Source organism: Coffea arabica, chromosome 7e (assembly GCF_036785885.1).
Source record: "Coffea arabica cultivar ET-39 chromosome 7e, Coffea Arabica ET-39 HiFi, whole genome shotgun sequence".
NCBI lineage: Eukaryota > Viridiplantae > Streptophyta > Magnoliopsida > Gentianales > Rubiaceae > Coffea > Coffea arabica.
The window spans coordinates 10,410,868-10,432,373 of record NC_092323.1 but is presented as its reverse complement, the minus strand read 5'-3'; the positions used below and the strand labels follow the sequence as shown (position 1 = coordinate 10,432,373).

Here is a 21,506-nt window from a genome sequence, read left to right as displayed (position 1 = left end):
TTGGTTATGTTATACCAATTTTTCTTGTTCAAGCAAATGCAGTAAGTTTTCAGTGTGATTGAAAGTGATCCCTCAGCCTTCTTTTAAGGTAGTGTCCTTTTCATTTAGTGGAGCTACCTACCTTACAATTTTGTCGATGCAACCCCTCAAAAGCAAAGAAGGGCGATGCTATTAATCCATCCTTGCACCATGCCATAAACATTTTCTTATCACCACACCCTGAATTTCCCCTTCTTTTTGTTTCTGCAACAATGTAAATTAAAGATTTCACGTGTTCTATTTTCATCTCCACGCAAAGCAAATCAAATTAGCTGTGGAGAGTCATATAGCTAGTCATGCTTGAGTATTTCTACATTAACCTGATGTGATCAACAAAAAAATTATACCACAAAGTCCATAAATCAAAAGTTGTCAATATTTGGTGCAGAATCAGAGTTGGAGATCAAGATTGTTCCATTTGCAAAATATGTTCTTGCTGCATCTACCACCCCCGGATGTCTAAGCCTATATATACTTGTATTGGTGCTGTGAGGTCGTGGATTGGTTCTGCAAATCGAATGTAAACCATTCATGGTCTTCTTCTTCGTTAATTGTTTTAGGAGCTCACGTTATATGAAACTGTCATGCATGTGCATTCCAAGTTGGACATTTGTCGGCAAATTAGGAAGACGTATAGAAGATTTGTGCATTGTTTTACGTGCCCAATCAGTCTCTTAATTATCTTCGGCAAAGTTTATAGTTCTTGTTTTCACAAGTTGGATTTATATGTAATCTTCCACATGTGGGGTGGATTTACTTTTGGCCTATAGATTACCAATAGTCCGATGCAGAAAAAAAAAATCGACAATCAAGTCGAGAAGTTGGAAATTTGTGCAGTGCAACTCATTTGCATTTGCTACAAATTATTTGTCTTCTTTATGCTGTAAAAAACTTATCGATATTTGATTGTGACATTGACCTTAGCATCACATCTATGCTTGACGGAGGCATGAGTCAGACCATGTATACTTAACAAGTGGAAGAGTATAGGATGGCTTTAACTGAAATTATGAATATTTGCAATTGCTAGACGAGTGTATCAGGCAATAAATTCTGCAATTAAGTTTTGAGCAAATCACATATATAGACAATGTATACACCATTATTATAGGAAAGATTAATCTTTAAGGAGTAATTTTTATATACACTGACAGCGTATAAATTATCATTGTTGAATCCTTGACATAAGTATAAAATTTAAATTTTGCATGATTTTGCATAGTTTTCATTATTTAAGATAGATTGACAATATATATGCATTGTCAATGCATAGAAGATTAATCGAATTACCTAACTATTTAGCTTTATGAGATAATTATTCAACCAAATAAGAAAGAAGGTTGCTTGTATAAGTGGTAGTAATATTTCTCAAATATTTGAAATTTACAGCTAATGATCATAAAAGTGTGATGAATTCGAGCTTTTGCAGACATGATACGGATGCAGCAGCTAGCAGAAGAATGCCAGACAGAACCCAACTAGAAATGGACTGTATGGAAGGAAAATATGGGGAAGAGAAGAAACAAACGGATATGAGATGAGGGCTACGTCAAGATGACGTGGAACGAGTATTTAATTGAATATTATTGAATAGAATCTTACCTCGGCAGAGGGAAAAAAAACGAAAAATAATTTTCCCTGGTTCTAGGACTGGTTCCCTAAAGTGAAACTAATTGGACTAACATGCCACTAGTTAGCTTTTGTAAGAATGATTACTATGTAAGTTGTGATGAGATTAGTTTATACTTAAGAATTTTGATTGCCATTTAAAAAACTTGTACCCTTCTCGTTTAGATCTTTGTATTCAAAAAAAGTAATAATTTTAATTATGCAACAAAGAAACTAAGATCAGAATATCCCCATGCAAAATATTACAATAACAAATAGCTTCAAAACACTACAATAGCTATAGTTAATCGATGTAAAAATGCAACTTATGAAGAGATTCAAAACCTTACAACGGAGGAGAAGAGGAAAGGGAAGGGTTTGAAATTCGAACTAATAATGACCTAATTCATGTATCTATCAATTAAATTAAGCCTTAAAAACCCAAGTTTTTTTTTAAGTTTAGCTTTATGAGATAGCGAAGTCAAATCAAAATGTTTTCAATTTATGAAGTGAAGTCAAATCAATAAGTTATGCATTATAAATTTAAGTGTGTATTCTTAAATATTAAATAATGTGAAAATGAAGTGTATAACCAATATTCATTAGGCAACTGTTAGAAAAAATATTTGGTTAATGCATTTAAATTCTTTGTTAATGCATGATAAATGGCGTTTCCTTTTCAAATTGAAATTTCCAAGTATTGCTATCCCTACACTCTAGAATTGAATATAGTGCAATCACTAAAAATCTTTATTCCATTCTCACTTCTCTATTCATTTCTTCTAAACCATAGTATAAATAATAAAAAAAAACCTTAAAATCTGGTATGTTTGTCCAAAAGTGATTTCACGTACCAACAAAATAATGGCGTATGTTCGTCCAAAAGCCAAATGGGAAAAAGAATAATTATGTTATGGATCTTGAATCTAGTCTTTCTTTCTGACACAATCAGTTTCGTAAACTCTCCGAAGTCACCAACAAAAATAAAAATAAAATTAAGTTCTCCGATGAATCATCAATCTCTCCGAGGATTGCACATTTTTTAAAACAATTAGTTTGTCCCTTAATCAAAGAGAGAAAAAAAAAAAAGGAAGGAAACACAACAGATCAGCGAAGCACGTTCCTACCTCTGTTGCCATCCCGCAAATCATCCCCTTTGAACTGGTTTTGCGATACCACAGAAAATTGCACCTCTCTCCTCCTCTCTCACATTTCCCTTCTTTTACAGCAGCCCTTCTCCTTTACACGTCCAAAGGCACCTTTGACAGGGACCGTCTTAAATCCTTATTGATTTTGTGTATTGGGTCGCTGGCCTTTTCACCAATCAAGAAAGTACAGCTCTGTTTTGTTTTGGCTTTTGGATTCTTTTGCCACCAGGTTCTGTATTTAAACAAACATAACCCCACCAAAAGATTAAGAAAAAAGAGCCCATCTTTTTATATACATTATTCCCTTTTCAGCATTGGTAGATCTCTGCATGTAGTATAATACAAAATCAACATTACCATCAGTACCTTTACAATTCGCTGTTCTTGAGCCTAAGGTACCTACATAGCATATTCTTGTGTTTCAAGACTTTTTTGATACGTTGGTTTGAATTGTATTTTATGATTGTGTTTAGTTTCCTGAGTTTCTGAGCTGATTTTTCCATTTGCTAATAGATAGGTTGGCAATGGCAAGGTTAACTGAAATCAAGTTTAGATTTTTTTTCCTTTTTAATCTTAGTAAACTGATTGTATGTGAAGATTTGATTGATCTTGCATCTGTTCTGATGAATTTTATTTGAATGATTCTTTCTGATTCTTGTACTTTCATGCTTCAAGCGCTCTTATATGTTGCCACTGGGGAATTCTCCTGATTACAATTTTCTGCAATTCTGTTAATGTCAGATGCATATTCTGAAGCTTTTATTGTTGTGGTTATAGGTTCAAGTAAAAGCTGAAAATATTTGGAGTTCAAGATAATTGAATCTGCAAAAAAGGTTCAACAGTTGGACAAAGGGTGGAATTCGTTAAAAATGAGGGGAGCTGTACTGGTAGCAATTGCTGCCGTAGTTGGGAACTTTGTACAGGGATGGGATAATGCAACAATAGCAGGTGTGTATAATTATTCAAGGTGGTTTTAGTTGAGGTTTTGCTTCAGTCTTCAAGCTTCGACTTCCACTCTGAACAATGATCTAATGCAGTCTATCTTTTTCGCTCTTAATTGTGACTTGAGCTTACATGTATTTGAGGGAATTATATTCTGAACTCCAAACTCATGGCTGCGATCACAACCGCTAATTCCTGAAAGAATTACATCTTTTATATTTCAGGTTCTGTTCTTTACATCAAAAGGGAATTTAATCTTCAAACTCAGCCAACGGTGGAGGGGCTAATTGTTGCTATGTCACTTATTGGAGCCACAGTTATAACAACATTCTCTGGGTCTGTGGCAGATTGGCTAGGACGGCGTCCAATGCTAGTAATTTCATCTGTCCTGTATTTCCTTGGCGGGTTGGTGATGTTGTGGGCTCCAAATGTATATGTCCTGCTTTTAGGAAGGCTATTGGATGGATTTGGAGTTGGCCTCGCAGTTACACTTGTTCCTCTTTATATTTCTGAGACAGCCCCAACAGAAATAAGAGGGCTATTGAACACTCTTCCACAGTTTGCTGGTTCTGCAGGAATGTTTTTGTCATACTGCATGGTCTTTGGAATGTCATTGCAAGATTCTCCCAGTTGGAGGCTAATGCTTGGGATTCTTTCAATCCCTTCTCTAGCATATTTTGCATTGGCTGTTTTTTTCTTGCCTGAATCTCCAAGGTGGCTTGTCAGTAAAGGGCAGATGCAGGAGGCGAAAAAAGTGTTACAGAGACTACGTGGCAGGGAGGACGTGACAGGTTTGTTTTGATTGATACTATTCCTTGCCTCAAGCTGGTAGACAATTTAGCAATTCGTTTGAGCTTCTTTTTAGCTTGGCATTCTTTTCTTACTTCAAGCTCAGAGCACTTTCATTGCATGCATACTTTTGAAATGTCAACACATATTTTCTTTTGCAGATCCAAGATTGACATTCTCAATTCTAATGTTTATTTCTCGATTTCCTGTAGCTGATAATGGCTAAGTCTATCACTTCTTATTCCTTGTGTGTGTGTGTGTGTGTGTGTGTGTGTTTGTGTGTTTGTGTGTATAGATGTGCTCTTACCATATAGTGAGGGATATGTAGTGCAATAGCTGATAAAATTTGAAAAGGATCTTCTGATACAATTTACTTAACTTGAACTTCTCTGTGCATTCTATTGTATCTAGTGATATATTTCTGTATTGATGCCGGTTTCTGGTACCTAAGCAGTTGAGATGAAGGTCTTTAGTACATGCTTTTCAGTCATGCATTTTCAGATTCACATTATGTGGTAGAAAATCAATGAAACAAAATAACAAGTTTTGCTGTAAAATTCTGATGTCATACAAGATTTTGAGATTGAAACTTATAATCAAAAAGCCCATTAACATGTTGGTAATGCTAGGTTCCTCCTGTCCACAGGTGAAATGGCTTTATTGGTTGAAGGCCTGGGAGTTGGAGGTGAAACATCCATTGAGGAATATATAATTGGTCCTGACAATGAACTTAACGACAACCAGGACCATGAAGTTGAGAAGGACCAAATCAAGTTGTATGGAGCTCAAGAGGGTCTTTCCTGGATTGCAAAACCTGTCAGGGGACAGAGTACTCTTGGTCTTTCCCGTCATGGGAGTTTGGCAAATCAGAATGTGCCTCTTATGGATCCCATGGTCACTCTATTTGGCAGTGTTCATGAAAAGCTGCCAGAAACAGGCAGTATGCGAAGCATGCTGTTTTCCAACTTTGGCAGCATGTTAAGTGTGGCAGAGCATCCGGGTAAAAATGAAAATTGGGATGAGGAGGCACAAGACTATGGTGAACATCATATATCTGATGCTTCTGGTGCTGAATCTGATGACAACTTAAGGAGTCCATTGCTCTCAAGACAGGGTACAAATACAGACAAGGATGCAGTCTCACGTGGAGCCAATGCGAGCTTCATGCACGGACATGCTGGTGAAGAAGTTGGTAGCATGGGTATTGGTGGTGGTTGGCAGCTTGCATATAGGAAAGATGAGAAAGCTGGAGGAGGACTCAAGAGAATCTATTTACGTGAGGAGGGTGTCCCTGGATCACAACGTGGGTCCATTTTATCATTACCAGGTGCAGATGTTCCTGTAGATGGTGAATGTATACATGCTGCTGCTCTTGTGAGCCAATCTGTTCTCCGCTTAGAGGATGTCAGCGGTCAAAGCTCCATCATAGAAGCAGTGGATAAACCATCTGAGTCTGCTGTTAAGGGGCCTAGTTGGAGGGATCTTCTTGAACCAGGAGTCAAACACGCACTCATTGTCGGAATACTAATTCAAATACTTCAGCAGGTAAATTGATTAAGTGGCATGGCATGAGTTGAACACATAAATAACATTCTGACATGTCTAATTCTCTTCTTTGGTTTTGTCCTGTGATTCTGCTGCATTCCTCGAGGAGAAGGAATGCAAAATAAATGTTGTTCTCTTATAAATTAGAATTGGTCTTCTTCCTTGTGTGTTGAATGTATACCAGTAGAGTGGCATCCTAAATTTAGCATGAATTGAAGAAGTATCTGCTACCATAGAATTGTCTATATAATTGTTGTCTCGAATAAAGTTAATCACAAGATTCAAGGACTTCGAAAGTAATGGGGAAACCATTTTAATGCTTGCTAGTTTCTAAACAGATTTGAAACAGTTTACAGTGCATAAATAAAGGAAACCTTACTTAATGCTCTCCTGTATACGTGTTTTGGAAATTGATGTTGCATTGACTCGCCTATTTTTTTGCAATACTGATGCCTTAGGTGTTGTATTCAGCTCACAAGTTGAATTTGTCTGTGAACTTATTAAGAATTGGCTTCGTAGGCCAATACGTACAATTTCATTGTCAGTACTAAGTTTTTCTTATGTAGTATCTTGCAAAACTACAGTGAAATTTAAGGAACTTCTCATTCATAGATGGCCTTTATTGGTTATTCATCAGAGTGTAGATTGATAGCTGTGACCTAAGGGAGAGTTGTCTTCTTATTTAAGTCATGTGGGCAATATTGCTATCTGCTTTAGCAAAAAGGCTGTAATTTCTACTGTTTGTTACAAAGATTTAGCTATGCTACATGACATGTATACACAGAAAATCTTTTATTCCCAAGAAATTTGCTTCCTATCTGGTCCTCGTACGCTTTTGCTTTGTCTCTCTATGATGGGGCTTGGAATTCAGTTCCCTCAGAGAATTCCTGACAAAAAATCTGAAGGTACCATCTTGCATGTTTTTGTTCTCCTGCTGTATGATGTACACAAGCTCTCCTGCTCAAAAAAGATTTGGAGGAAGCATAGGAAAGCATTAACTAGTTGATGCTTCTTGAATCATAAACTGCAGAGCTTTTTCCTTGAACTGCATGACTTTTTCCCCCTCAGTAGAAGTTTCTGAACCTCGCTTACCAATCTTACTTCTCTAAATAAACCTACAATCATTTCCTATTTGCATCCCCCTAGCTGCATTCTTGTTTGCATTTATCTGGACTATTGTTTCATGACCTTGTCCGAACTGAAAGGATTTCTTAGTTCAAATTTAAGCTCTGAACTGCACTGATAGATCTTCAGCAAAATTACATTTGTCAAGTGAGCTGAACAAATATATCTTGAAAACTTCTAAACAGCATAAATGAATGAAATTATTTGTTATTCCATCCTTGAACATTTGTGGTTTTTCTGTACCTTTACAGTTTTCAGGCATAAATGGGGTACTCTACTATACTCCACAAATTCTTGAACAAGCGGGTGTAGGAGTTCTTCTATCAAACATGGGCATTGGTTCAGATTCTTCATCTTTCCTTATAAGTGGTGTTACAACCTTGTTGATGCTTCCAAGCATAGGCGTTGCTATGAAGTTGATGGATGTTGCAGGCAGGAGGTAATAGCACTACTGATGAAACCTAGATTCACCAGTATTGTATCTGTTTGAATTTTTTCTGAAGTTCTTAAAAATTGTAGGCCATGAACCCAGAACTGCACGTTTTTATGTTTTAGAAGATATCTCATTATCTACGTCTAGCCTGCGCAATGGTAGGCCTTTTCATTGATTTCTTTCAACAATTTGAATACGAAAGCAAGCGCACCAACACACTCTAATGTAGATTGGAGATGAAAGAATTGGAATGGGAATGTTCTCTCATTTTTACTTGTAGAAGCATAGAAGTTCAACTTGATTTAACTGGACATTTGACTGAGTATTTTCCTTTTCAGGTTGCTTCTGCTGAGTACATTGCCCTTCTTGTTATTGTCTCTGGTCATTCTAGTCCTAGGCAATGTTATTAACTTGGGAAATACTGCCCATGCTGTTGTCTCCACGATCAGTGTTGTGGTTTATTTCTGCTGCTTTGTCATGGGCTTTGGTCCAGTTCCAAACATCCTCTGTGCAGAGATCTTTCCTACCCGAACCCGTGGCCTTTGCATAGCTATATGTGCTCTTGTATTTTGGATTTGCGACATTATTGTCACCTACAGTCTACCTGTAATGCTCTCCTCCATCGGCCTTGCTGGTGTTTTTGGCATCTATGCTGTTGTCTGTGCCATATCATGGGTTTTCGTCTTCTTAAAGGTTCCTGAAACAAAGGGCATGCCCCTTGAAGTCATTACTGAGTTTTTTGCTGTTGGTGCAAAGCAAGTTGCAGCAAAAGAACAATAGGATGGATACCAAGGGCTTTGAAGGTTCATGTGGTTATCATTTTTTGGAATATAAGGTGCTTAGAATGTGAGCTAAGAGTTATGACATTGTTGGATAGTTCTCCAGGCCAGTACCTGAGAATGTTGGTGACAGTCTGCAGGAGAAAAGAGATGATCACAGGCAAGATTGAGATCCAGATATGACAAATTTCTTTAGCCGTTGCCTCGTTCATTTGCATATTCTTAGGTATACCCGCTACTTTTTCGAGTTAAATTCAGAATGCCGAGATATCCTACATTGATAGGAGTTAATAGACATTTCACACCCCCTTTATTTGTTCGTTTTGGTTTGCTAAACTAGTTGGGAAATATTCACAAAAAGCTTGAGGCCAATGATTAGAGCGCACTGTTGCACTTTATCTTATTGTTAAATGCTTTCTGCTTGTGTAATCATCTTAATGTTCATTGCTTTCTGTCTCATCATCAAATGTGTCATGCCCTTATTTGGATTGCTAAATTTCTCTAAAAAAAAAAGAATTAAGTTTTCCGTGAACACATTTCTCAATCACATTTTTTACTTCACATATATTAAGTTGTTACAGTGCATTTTAACATAAAAATTCTAAAAAATAGCAATCCAAACGGTATCGCTTGGCCTAGTACACCTCAACTAAGCCAATTGAATGTGAATCTTTGATTGGCAATAAGACTCCGCAAACATAAACTTGATACGCACATCTAGAAGAACAAGGGGTATTTTTATGGGGATTTTATTTATTGATGTAGGATTTCTATTCGAGATCCTTTTCGGCCGGTTGTTGGACGGACTACTTTCTATCGCATTTGTAATCTTTTTTGTATAGTTTGTGAAGTATATAGTTAATAGACGGAGCCTATGAGATAAGGTACTCAAATTCGTCTACTACAGCAGCACAACATGTAGGATGAACAACACAACACTCAGAGCAAAAGCAAACAAATGGACTAGTCAGCATCCAACTGATGGGAGGTTTTCTACCACAGTAATGATCAAGACTCGAGCTTGTCTAGATCATACGATACCACAAGCAGATATTCAAACCGAAACTTTCAATATATCTGTATCCTATGGCACAGAACTGAGTAAGAACCTGTATACAGCCCATGTTAATCCATATTTAACCAGTTTATTAATGTAGATTAGTGTCATAGTGATTCAGCCTGCACAAAAGAATAGTTCACAGATAAAACATTATGAAGGTTGAATAAAGAAGAGAAGATTCCCTGCTACAGTTGTGATGATGAGCAATGAAGGAATGGAGATGATCTATTCAAAGAAGTTTCTCCTTTGATGTTCTCCTGAATTAGGAAAAGTGCAAGCGTCGATTTAAACAGGACTTATATCCTGCTTTTTTCTCCTCCTCTACTTTCTAAGCAGGGGCAACTGAACTAAACTTGTTTTTCTTAGAAGTCTTCGATCAACTTGCTCTCTCTCCGGTTCCTTTACTCCAAACAGGTGAGAATTGTAATAGTAAAACTTGTGAAAGAATGGGAGGGTGTGATTGAGAAAAAGCAGGGGACAGTAGTGTTTGAATGGAGGGCTGACGTTGTTTTCAAGCCATTAAAATAGTGAAACTTGGGATGTTCCCAGTCATCAGAGGCTCCATTTTCTAGACCTACTTTCGAGATGCTGCATTGCTAGAACACGAACACTTATTCGAACTGAGTCCCAATATTTTACATCATCTTTTTTGTTACACAAATAAATCTCAGCAAAACATTAGCTAATCCATGATTCTATGGAGGCTGGTTTAACTATTCATTTCCCAAAATTAATATGTGGTAAAAGCTGAGACAGCCACTTTTGAGCCCATTTCTTCCTCCTGCCTTTTCTTCAACTTTCTTAATAATGTCGGCAAAACAAAAATAAAAAGGCAATAAACATTGGTTAGTTTTTGCTTATCAAACCTCCGAATTGGTTGAAGGAAGAAAATTAACCGTAAAAGTTTTGAACAATCAGACTTGACAATATATGTGAAATTAGATTGAATTTGATTAAAGTCGGCGATGTTTTAAAATTTATATTTTAAATTTGAATTAACTGATCAAATAATTCAAACTGCTCGAACTCAAGTTCGAACATAGTCAACACGAGCCTGATTGAGTTTTAAATTTTTGATAGAAAAAACTCGTGAATTGCTCGATTAAACTCGTTTTGTTTGTACCCTTGCTTGGCAAGCGTGAACTTGGTAGGAAAGTATACGGGAAAGGGCAAGATAAAATTTGCATGCGTCGTTGTGGGAAGTCGTACTCCGAAAGAAAGCGCCTTTTGAAGCGCGAGTTATCAAATTTCTTGGTGCAATTACGCAGACGGCGTCGTTGCAACCTCCTTAATTCCCTGTTTGGATTAGGGTTTATAGAATATTCCCCTTCTAAAAATTTCAAAGCTTCCATCTTTGCTAAATCCTCCTCAAGTCGCATCAGTAGTGCCCAATTGATTCTTGGATCCTGGAATTTGGTCTTATAGGTTCAATCAATCAATCATAGAAGTTAAAATCGAAATCCAAATGGATCAAAATCAACAGCAGCAGCAGAAAGATGAAGTACTTAATCGGGAGTCGCTAGAGAAAAGGCCGGGGATTCTCATGATCGGATCTCCCACCGTCGGAAAACGGACTCTTCTCTCCCGTAAGTTTTAGTATATCTGTACATTTAAATTCATTGCTTTGTAAATTTAACCCTAAAATCTACAAAAATGAATTAACTTTGTATGCTGTGATTTCATATTCTGTGTTTTAGCAGTTAAATTTTGGTCAAATTTGTTTTTTTTTTTTTAATTATATCGGGAATTAGAAAATTTTGTGGTTTTCTAAGCTAATTCTTGCATGCATTTTTCTTTGAAAATGTTCTAATTGTAGGATTACTTTCTCTGGATTTTGAAACTGCCTCGGATTCTTCATCATCATCTGATACTTTTGCATACGGGTGAGTTAATAATACTACTCTATCCTATGTTTATTTGTCTCCGAGGAAAGTCCATTTTCGTGGTTTCCAACAATTTAAATTATGTATGAATTGTTAATTTTGCAATTTGGTTTAACAACCAGCTGGACAATCAACACCAAGTACTATGTAGCTGATGTTTCTCTTTGGATGGCTCATCTTAATGATGAATTTGCTATTCAGAATTTGCCAGGATATGACCAGTTGGCTGCCTTGGTTATGGTCTTCGATATGAATGATGTTAGTCACTATCCTTTTTCCTTGATCTTTACTTTGATGTAATCTCTAAGTCACAGTAGGTTCATTAAGTTACAACGTTAATGTGGCAAATGTGTTGCTCTTGTGTTTTTCTGCAGCTCTCGTCTTTCAGTGCACTAAAAGATTGGGTGGCCCAAAATGATATTCAAAAGTTTGACATACTGCTGTGCATTGGTAATAAAGTAGATCTCCTTCCTGGTCACCCAGCTCATGTTGAGTACAGGAGATGTTTGCTGAAATCTGGTGAATCTTCTGGTGATTTTAGTCTAGAGTTGGATTATGGGATTTCTGAAACTGAAGGTAGTAGCTTATTGGGAGATGATGAACCATCATGGGAGATGAAAAGGTCTTGTATGGACTGGTGTATTGAACACAATATTGAGTACATCGAAGCTTGTGCAACGAATGCAGATTTTGACAAATGTAAGGCTTTTTTATCATTGATTGCAAGTTAATTTCAAAGATTTTGCCCCACACAAGTTCACTGCCTTGATATTTGCATCACAGATATAGCTAGATTCTAACAAGAAAGGAGTTGGATGGATGTGTTCCAATTTTTTTTTCCTTTGCCCTCGGTATAAAATGCTTGGGTGGGTGTTATAAACAGTAAGATTTAGTTTCATTTAACAATGCACTTCACCTCTAGGCAGACCTACAGGGGTACATGCCGACTAGTTGATTTCTCTCTCTACTAATCCCATATTATGTCATGTGGGCTTAGTATGATTTGTTTGAAATGAGATTTTATCAACATTTTTTCCTGATTTATTAGGCCTCTAAATATGGTAAACTCGGCAGGAGTAAAGTTAGCAAGTTTAGTGCTCAATAAGGGGAATTTTGCCAGGACCAAATATTGCAGAGTTCATGAAACAGCTGTTCTCTCATCCTTTGATCTAATTTGCATTCCTCTCTATTAGTTTGTGCTAGATTCTCCTTCTATTAAGTTAATGCAACAGAGTCTCCATCCCCTCAATTTTCTCAAATTGAACTTGAAATGCTGGTCACTGTCTAGCTATCCGGTCGTGGATGTAGTTTCACGTTTCAAATTTTTTGAGCTTTTAGTTTCATGGCAGGTTTATCCGTGGATGGTGATTTGCAGGGTGTGCAACGTCTTTATGGGGCTCTCTCTGCTCATATGTGGCCTGGAATGGTCTTAAAATCTGGTGATAAGATACATGAACCCTCATTACCAGAACAAGAAGGTTCTTACACTAATCCTTGGTTTCTTGATTCCTTCAAAGTCCCCCCACTGACACAAAAGTTAATATTTTTCCCTCTTTCAGTTTTGTTTCATGTTGGAGGTGTGCTTACGAACTCCTTATTTAATTTGTTCATTCTCAGAGTTGTCAGAAGAAGAATCAGACTTTGAACTTGAATATGAAATCTTATCCGCTGGTTCAGCTGATCCATGGGATGACACAGAGGTGGGATGGGTATCTGCAAAAGGTGATGCCACAACTTCAGGGACTAGTGGAGCGATTGAGCAGAACTTTGATTCACGAGATTGCGACCAAAAGAGCCAAAACAGGTCAGTTGAAGGCCAGCCAGAGCCTTTAACGTCAATGCATGGCAAAACTAATGAGGAAGAAGCGATGAAGTTCCATGCGGCTGGCACAGCCTCAGAGCCTGATGAGGGTACTACATATGATTTTGAGGATCTGGATCAGTTGATGTCCGAGATTGGAAACATGCGCAACAGCTTAAGGTTGCTGCCTGATTTCCAGAGGAGGGAGATGGCTGCCAAGCTGGCAATGAAAATGGCTGCGATGTTTGGTGATTCTAGTGAAGATGAAGAAGGATTGAACTGATGGGTTACATTAATTTTGCCTGTTACAAGATTCAGACGACATTCTTCTTCAGCTGGGTAAACAGGAATTGGAAGTCCAAAAATGTTTCTCTTCTCAGAACAAGAGTACAATCATTAATTCTCCTGCTCAAGTATGCTTGGGAAGCTTTTGCTACCCTTTTTTCTGTATGCTATTCTGCATTGGAATTGTCGCTCGTTGGGTTTGGTGGATTCAGCGAAATGACGTGAAACTCGGAGAGTAAAACGACGTGTATCTGCTCACTGTACAGCTAATGAAGCAGTTGTTAAGGACTGCGACAAAATTTGGATCTACAGGATGTATCAATAATTGGACCTTACTGACTCTAATATGGCTTAATTATTCGTATGATCCGTTAAGCGAGTGACAGGTTGGGTATGTCTAAAGATAGTTTATGCACATTTTCATGATTCAACCAATATGTACTTTTCTTCTGATCAACTGTCAAAGGCTCAAATTGAAATTGTGATGACTATTTTGCCAATTCCTGTTCTGGGGAGGTGAAGTGCATTGCCGTGATTCTTGACCATCTTCCTTGGCAAAACTCAAAAAGTGGTTCAAGAAAGTAAGACCGAAGTTGTTGCTTGTGGAGTTGGGATTTTTATTTTTTTTCTTTCTTTCTCTTTCGTGGGGTTCAAAACTTTGCTCGTCGGGGGTGTTGTTCTATCATTCATCGAGGATTTCAATTCCGGTAGGTAAAATATATCGGGGCAGTGGAATTATGGTTCGGCCTAACCGACATGATTGCATTTTACAACTGGCCATTACCTAGTGCCAAAATAAGCTACGAAAACAACGTTAATTGTTATTATAAGGTGTAAGTTGGCCAGTGGGCGATACAGTTTTAATTAAGATTTACATGAATCCTTCTTTGTATTTTCTTGATTCATGTCTGTGCAACTTATCCAATCACATTATTGTTACAACAATGGGCCTCATTTTGCAAGTATTTCTGCTTTTTTCCTAGTAAACTTGGGCAATTTAGTTTTCATATACTCATTTAGAAATTTACTTAAGAGTAGTGGCGTCCCTCTTTCAATACTTTTATTTTATTTATATTTATTTTTGTACTACGTGTTTTTTTTTCTGGTGTAATATTTGAAAGAGTTCGACCAATGGTAACATTAACTTGAAATAATTAATAATAAAAAAATGTTAAAGATACCAGTCGATAATGACTAAAACATCCCTGTCATAATGCAGTGTTTTTTGTGGCATAATTTATTATTGAAATTGCTTGAATAATGATGGCAAGTGCTTGTGTAATTACGTTAATGACAAACGAAGAAGAAAGTAAAAACCGGTAAAGAAAAATATATTGGTAAATTTCTCATTTTAAATCATCTAGAAGGACGAACTCATAATTTACTTTCTTGACTCTGTCAAAACCAAAATATCTAGTAATTGCACTTTTCCTGTTACCGAAACATTTGTTAAAGTATATATATATTTTTTTCCTTGACAACCCCGGCTTAGTGGAAGATATTTTATACCCATTTTGGATGGACGACCTTGGTTGGATGATTTTCTCCTCATCTGCCAATGGAGCATATAGGATATGCGGGCCGAGACGGACAGACTGAGCCCTTTCCTCTCGTTCTCCTTTCAAGAAATGAAAGATCAAAGCAAATTTCTTTAGTTGATGCATCGTACAATGATGCAGGGGGATGAAATGCCACTAACGCAGCTGCGGGCACTAGTAGTGGAAATCTTGAGATTTACGCTGTCAAAACAAGGGAGAAGATATATCAAATGTACCTCGTACCTAATTATTCTCTCTTTCAAGAAACTGTAGGTAAAGGAAAGGAACCTCTTTTGTTAGGGTGCTCTTTGTTTAGTCATGACTGATAATGATGCATAACTTTGGAAAAGTGCTTGTGCTCTGCAAAGGTTCCTACTTTCCTGTATTCTCTTGGCAGACTTTTTTTAGTTTCATAAGGGCATGGATCTAGTAAGCAGATTCAGCAACTCAGGAATTTACTGAATTTTAATTTATAAGATATCTCTACTATATATGATATAAACGGGGAGGGGCTTTTGGTTTAAACAAATTTTTGTCACTTTATGTCTTTTATAAACTACCCTCACTAACTGTGTAAGGGTGGCAATGGATCCCCCACCCCCTTTCTCCCGCGAGGGAAGAAATCAACTTACCATATATTAACAATCTGCTTATCTACAAGACAATTTTATCATTTATTCTATCGCAAAATATTCAATAAAAAAATATTCAAGTACTCAATTTTAGACCATTCAACGAGTTACAAATACTAATAACTAAAGAAAATTAGCAACCTGTCAATGCCATGAACATGACATTAAATCATCAGACTGAAATGTAATGGGACCAATTCACAATTGTGTATTCACAATTATGTTATTAATTATATTATTAAATATAAAGAATTGAATTATAACTAAATTATCATATTATGTATATATATGTATTGTATATACATCTATAAATTTAAATACATATATATAATTTTTTTTGGTATGTGAGGGACGGGGTGGGAGATGGGGCAGGTGTATGTTGCCCCATTTCTATCCCCGTGGGCACCCGTCCTGTTGCCACCCTTACTAACCACCTAATATAATCAATTGCCAATTGTGGTTATGAATTATTTCTAAATAACTATCTATTTATCCACTTTATTTTTGCGAATATTTTTAATAGCTAATGACAAAAATATGAAACCAATTCTTCTGAAAATGATACAAATTCACTCAAAATTTTAACAATATATTTTCTTATTAGTTGCACACACGTTGGTGTGTGTCTTGAACACTAGTTGTTGATAAAAAAGAGTAAGTAAAAAAAAAAAAATAGGCAGTGAAAAATAATATGCAATTATGGTCTACGGATGCTGCGTGAAGACTAAGGAAAAGAGTATACTATACAAATGCATATTGATATTCACAAAACTAGAAAACCCAAAAAGAAGTTATGCAAAACTAATTGACTTATCGTATATCTTGACATGATAATCGTCACATAAATGTCCTCATCCATGATTAAGACAATTAGCTCGCGCTCTGTCACAAATCCAAGAATTTGTGATTTCTAATGTACCAAAATTGGTTCTGATTGTGGGGGAGCTTATGATAAGATCCCTTCAATCATCATCAATTTCATAAGGAAAATTATTGGGGTGAAATTCGTGCTAAAAATATATGCCTTTGATGATTCCTTGGTTTTTATCAAGAATAGAACTATTAGCAGCAAGACGACTGTTGTTCTGATGGAATATTGGACCGAACATTAAATTCTTTCTGGCTTGACAGTGACCAAACAGACATTAACAAAATTTATCTTTCTCGAATGATTTTGTATTATTTCTTGGTAATTTCGTGTAAATTTTGTGGAATCATTACTCAAAAACTCTCTTTAAAGTTGCTTTTGTTTATAAATGGTATTATGCATAGGCAAATTGCAGTGCCCCACTTCCGTTTACCTACTTTTGCAGAATATCAATTCCTAAGACCTAAGCTAATCCCACAAACCCAACCAAAAGGCAATTGTTGACTTCTGGCTACGCTTATGGAACTTAAATCCTAGACACTCACACCCTCACCAGACGATGTGGGACTCAGGGAGAGGGAACAGGGAGCTTCTACTAAGCACTAACTAGCACCCACTTCCGTTTACCTACTGGGATATAAATACTGCGTGTTCTCGTCCCTCAGTCATAACTCGTAAGTAATAACCTATTATTACTTTTTTTTTTGAAAAGAAAAAAGATAACCTATTACTATTTGAGTTTCTTAACCCAATTTTTTTCCCCTAATCCTAACTTGAAAACGGCCTTAAAACAAGAGTTTGCCTTCTCCGCGAGTAAATGATCAAGCAAGCACACAGGGTGAAATCTAAATAGTTTTTTTTTTTAGTTTTTTTATGATGTGATAACAAGAAAGAAAGTTTTTGGATTCTTTAGTCATACTTCTCTCCACCAACAATTGAAAATTGCCTAGATTTTGTTTTAATGCCAAATATAACAGTATTATATCAAACCTGTGCAGCATGCTAATTTGGGCCCTTTTTGATAAATGAGTTTTTTGGATTTTTGTTTAAAACTTTACTATAACTTACTGTAGAAGCCGTAGAAAATTTTTTTAAACTGTGCAAATTTTTAAATATTTTGAAGTGTATGGTTTAAAAAATTTGAGAAATTTTTTGAAATTAGTGCAGTTAAAGTTGTTAAAAAACTTGTAGCAAATAAACTTGGCAAAAAACTTGCTTGCCAAACAAGGCCCTGTTTTCCAAAGCGACATTCTACAGGAACAGTAATAATGGTAAGAACAATCTAGTTAGGTTTGTAAATGCTAATTTTTCTTCTTTATTCATTTCCAGAAAGTTCCGTCGATTTCTGTCTGAGTGGTCCAATTATCTGAGCCGAAAATTACATCGTACGTTTCTGGACTGTACGCATTACAGTGACAAAAAATCTCAAGAGTTTGGCAGTTTCTTTAGGGAGTGACTAATTTACTAATAAAAGCAAATCTTTCAACTGCGAGTCGGAATGCAATGAGGCTTATCCCTTATCCATTCTGATGTAGAGCTTTGCAGGCAGCCTTTAGGGAGGACCTGAAACGGCTTTTTTCCTTCAATTCTCACGCCCAGACTTGGCTAGTGTCGGTTGAGGATGATGCTCATCCTTTTCTTTCTTAATTAATTGAAAGATTCATTTCACAAATTTTCCTCCTATGATCCAAGCAAAAAGCACCATTCCAAAAGAACTACATGCGTCAGTGTAATAGCCACTAGAAAGAACTTCACCACCAATTCATACGCTGGCAATACTACACTTGTAATACTACTATCTTTTTTTGTCAAAATGGAGTTACTTTATTAATAAGCACTAATCCAATCGATCCGCCAAATGCGGTTACATGCTGCACTTTTGTCTTTTCCTTTTTATTTATTTTTTTCTAATTTTAGAGAATTTTGATAGTATTTGGATATATTGTGGTAGGATTGTTTTATCAATCCGCAAGGAGGAAACGGTGTTAGTCCCTCCAAAGTAGCTGACCTGGTGGTGTAGTTCCTAGTTAGGGCATCCATCAGAGTTCGACCCTTGTAACAAAATTGGGGAATAACCCAACAACCCAAATAAGGGTTGGGATCTGAAGTGAGACCAAGTCCTTTTTTTTGACAAAAAAAAAAAGAGGGGGAAATGGTGTTACCATTGCTGATAATATTAGGGGACAAATTGTAGCTTAGATCACTCGGCCAATCTTTGCTCTGGATAAGTGGATATACTATATATTATTTAATTACATGTTTAAATACAGTAAAAGACACTTAGATAGATCGATGGCCACAAAGAGAAGTTAAGGCGGCTAAACTAGTAAGCTAACAACGATACAAGGAGTAATGTGGCAATACCCTAAAAAAAAAAAAAGAAAGAAAAATTGGAAGAGAGAATTAATAGCTTCCACAAATTGATTAGGTAGAGAATGACATGGGAGGGACATAGGGCTTCAGCCAATGTGTCCATTTTCCTCTTCAGCCATACAACACGTGGTACCGGTTCACCTGCGCTTCTCACTTTCTCGCTCTTCCCTTTGTTTGCGTCCAAAAAAGGTCACGTGCAGATCGCCCTTTCCGTCACGGGTTTCTAACTTTTTCCACTGTACTTTCTAATCCGAATCTCTGTACATTTGTATGCATCCGAACCAGACAAGATAAGCGGTTTTCACCGTTACAGCTTTCCACTTTTCTTTTTCTTCTTTCATTTTTATTTTACCTATATTTACCCTTTTAGGGTAAAAAATAGCTCGAGCTCGGAACTGCTGCAGCTGCTGCTCTACGGTCTGATCTGGTTTGCTTGACTTGAGTCTCCGCTGGCGTCGGAACCTGAGCTGCGCCGGAAACGTTCATCGCCGGGAACTCGCCACACTTCTGGCAACGAGCAACGACGAGGATCTGCCGGCACGACGGGCACGACGAATGCGAACCTAGCCACGTGTCAATGCACTGAACGTGGAATCCATGGCCGCACTGTGGCAGCACTCGGATCTCGTCGCCGTCGGCGTACTCCGCCAAGCAGATAGCACAATCACCCGTGACAGCGCCAATACCATTTCCGGCGCCGGTGGTGGAACTGGAGGAGTCGTAAGTGTATTTCGGCAGCGACTGGACTATCTTCTTCTTCAGTCCTTTGTTAGGGGAACGTTGCCCGGGAACGCGGCCATTACCGGAGGTTCCACGGCGGAGCCAGGCGCAGCGAGCTACGGCGATGAGGCCTACCACGCAGATTAGAGCGCAGAGTAAAGCTGCGAGGATTACGACGAAGTCGGACTCGACGGCGACGGACTGAGGTGGCTCGGCCGCTGGTGACGAGTGTTTAGCTGGAGGGGACGACGTCGTTGCTGTCGAATTGGCAGTTGTGACGGTGGATAACAGAATTCTGAGTGAACGAGTCATCGCTCATTGAATAATTTTTGACCTTTTTCTTTTTCCTTCTTTTCTTTTGGGCTAAATATTTGGAGAAGTTGTGAGGGGGAAAAATAGAAGGGAAAATTGAAGATGGATAGTTGGACTGGTCAGGCCAGGTGCTTTTAAGGATGGACCGATGGAGTATTTATTTATGCACGGACTATGTTCATGTTGTGTTGTATAAAGTGGTGCTGATGGTGGACTGGGAGTGGGCGGTGGGTAATACGGGATATTTGTAAGACGGAGTTTGAGAGAAAAAGCAGAAAAATGGTCGGCACTGGGTGCGACTCCCTGTTGACTCGGGCGGACGCTCACATACCCAACTGGATTTTAAGGATAAACTCTCAAAACCCAAAAAGAAAAGAAAGATGAACCTTGGCTGCGTTTTACTTTTTTATTCGTTATATATTAGAGTAAATTTTATATAAATCGACAGAGTATTATCATTATTGGATCTTTGATATATGTGTAAAAATTAAATTTTAAATTTAAATTTTATATAAGTGTTATTTTATCCAACGTCGATAGTGTATATGTTGTCAGTGTAAGAAAAATTAATTTTATATTATTATTAATATTAATATAGTGTTATAGTAAAATTTAGAAAGAAAATCCTAAAAACAATCACTCATCGGCATGAAATTCATTCTCATCGTGAGTTGTATATTATCCTCAATTGTGTAACATGGTTCGGCTAGTAAGTTACGTGTATCTACTAATTCCTAACACAAAGTCTGTTTAGCCTCCTTCTCTCCTGTAATCTAAAATAGATAAATTATACAATAGTTATCGTTTTTGAAAAATAAAAAAATAAAAGAAGTGTAACATGGCTCATCACATCTCCACCTATTTCTACCCCAAGGAAAAAAAATTCTTTACCTTTTTTTTTTGGGATTCTAATAGTATCAGAAACGCTGTAAGTTTGATAGTTGGAAATATCCCTCATTCATTATTAGCCGTACCATTTGGGATGTTAAATACTCGCGAAAGAAAGTATTTACAAATCAGGGATGAAAATATCCACAACTGATAGATTTAGAAATTTTAATAATTTAAAGAGCAATCTTATTCTTATAAAGTTAGCTTCTATCTATAGCGCTCTTTTTTTTTTTTTTTCTTTCTTTTCTATTCTAGATAGATAGAACTTAGAAGAAGAAAATAAGAACAAAACTTGAATACGAATACAGCGGCGGGCGCATACAGTTTGTTTTTTTCCAATTAATCCCGTGCTGGCATCCTTTGATTTGACAATCCTTGCTGTTTTGTAATATTATGCAACAACCTTATTATCACAGAAATTGACTAATGATTTAGGCCATCAAAGATCAACTAATGATTAAGTCGCTCTTTGGTTGGTTGTAGGTAGGGGAACAAATCTCATCTATAATAAAAAAAATTCAAAAGTGGTGTTAAAATATTTCTTTGATCTAGTCAGATTTGTATACCTGTTAACTCTTAGTACACGCCTCTTCAGACTCTCCTCTCCTGTAGATTAGAATAGAATAGATTATACAATTGTCATCATTGTCGGGAAAAAAAAAGACTAATGATCTATGTAGTATATATTATAGGCTATATACTTGTGAAAAATGGGTGCGTCTCTTTAACTTAAGA

The 21,506-nt window shown here is 37.0% G+C and overlaps 3 protein-coding genes across 5 annotated transcripts; 2 read left to right on the top strand and 1 right to left on the bottom strand.

The window, feature by feature from the left end:
- Window positions 1–2,596: 2,596 nt before the first annotated feature.
- LOC113701061 (monosaccharide-sensing protein 2) lies at window positions 2,597–8,780 on the top strand. Of its 3 annotated transcripts, none has more exons than XM_027221527.2 (6): window positions 2,597–2,979; window positions 3,573–3,743; window positions 3,962–4,528; window positions 5,173–6,071; window positions 7,448–7,635; window positions 7,968–8,780. In XM_027221527.2, the coding sequence occupies exons 2-6, from the start codon at window positions 3,665–3,667 to the stop codon at window positions 8,407–8,409; spliced, it is 2,175 nt and encodes a 724-aa protein (XP_027077328.2). In that variant the 5' UTR covers window positions 2,597–2,979; window positions 3,573–3,664; the 3' UTR covers window positions 8,410–8,780. The 3 variants fall into 3 exon arrangements, with proteins under 3 accessions (XP_027077328.2, XP_027077327.2, XP_027077326.2); XM_027221526.2 differs by having other exon boundaries at window positions 2,599–3,024; XM_027221525.2 differs by having other exon boundaries at window positions 2,599–3,190.
- Window positions 8,781–10,790: 2,010 nt separating this feature from the next.
- Window positions 10,791–13,937, top strand: LOC113700496 (uncharacterized). Its single transcript, XM_027220982.2, has 6 exons — window positions 10,791–11,054; window positions 11,285–11,351; window positions 11,474–11,609; window positions 11,726–12,050; window positions 12,701–12,829; window positions 12,969–13,937. The coding sequence occupies exons 1-6, from the start codon at window positions 10,934–10,936 to the stop codon at window positions 13,433–13,435; spliced, it is 1,245 nt and encodes a 414-aa protein (XP_027076783.1). The 5' UTR covers window positions 10,791–10,933; the 3' UTR covers window positions 13,436–13,937.
- A 4,752-nt stretch (window positions 13,938–18,689) lies between these two features.
- On the bottom strand, window positions 18,690–20,216 carry LOC113702476 (RING-H2 finger protein ATL80-like). Its single transcript, XM_027223709.2, has one exon. It carries the CDS (start codon window positions 19,878–19,880, stop codon window positions 19,215–19,217), a length of 666 nt encoding a protein of 221 aa, XP_027079510.1. The 5' UTR covers window positions 19,881–20,216; the 3' UTR covers window positions 18,690–19,214.
- Between the last annotated feature and the right edge of the window lie 1,290 nt (window positions 20,217–21,506).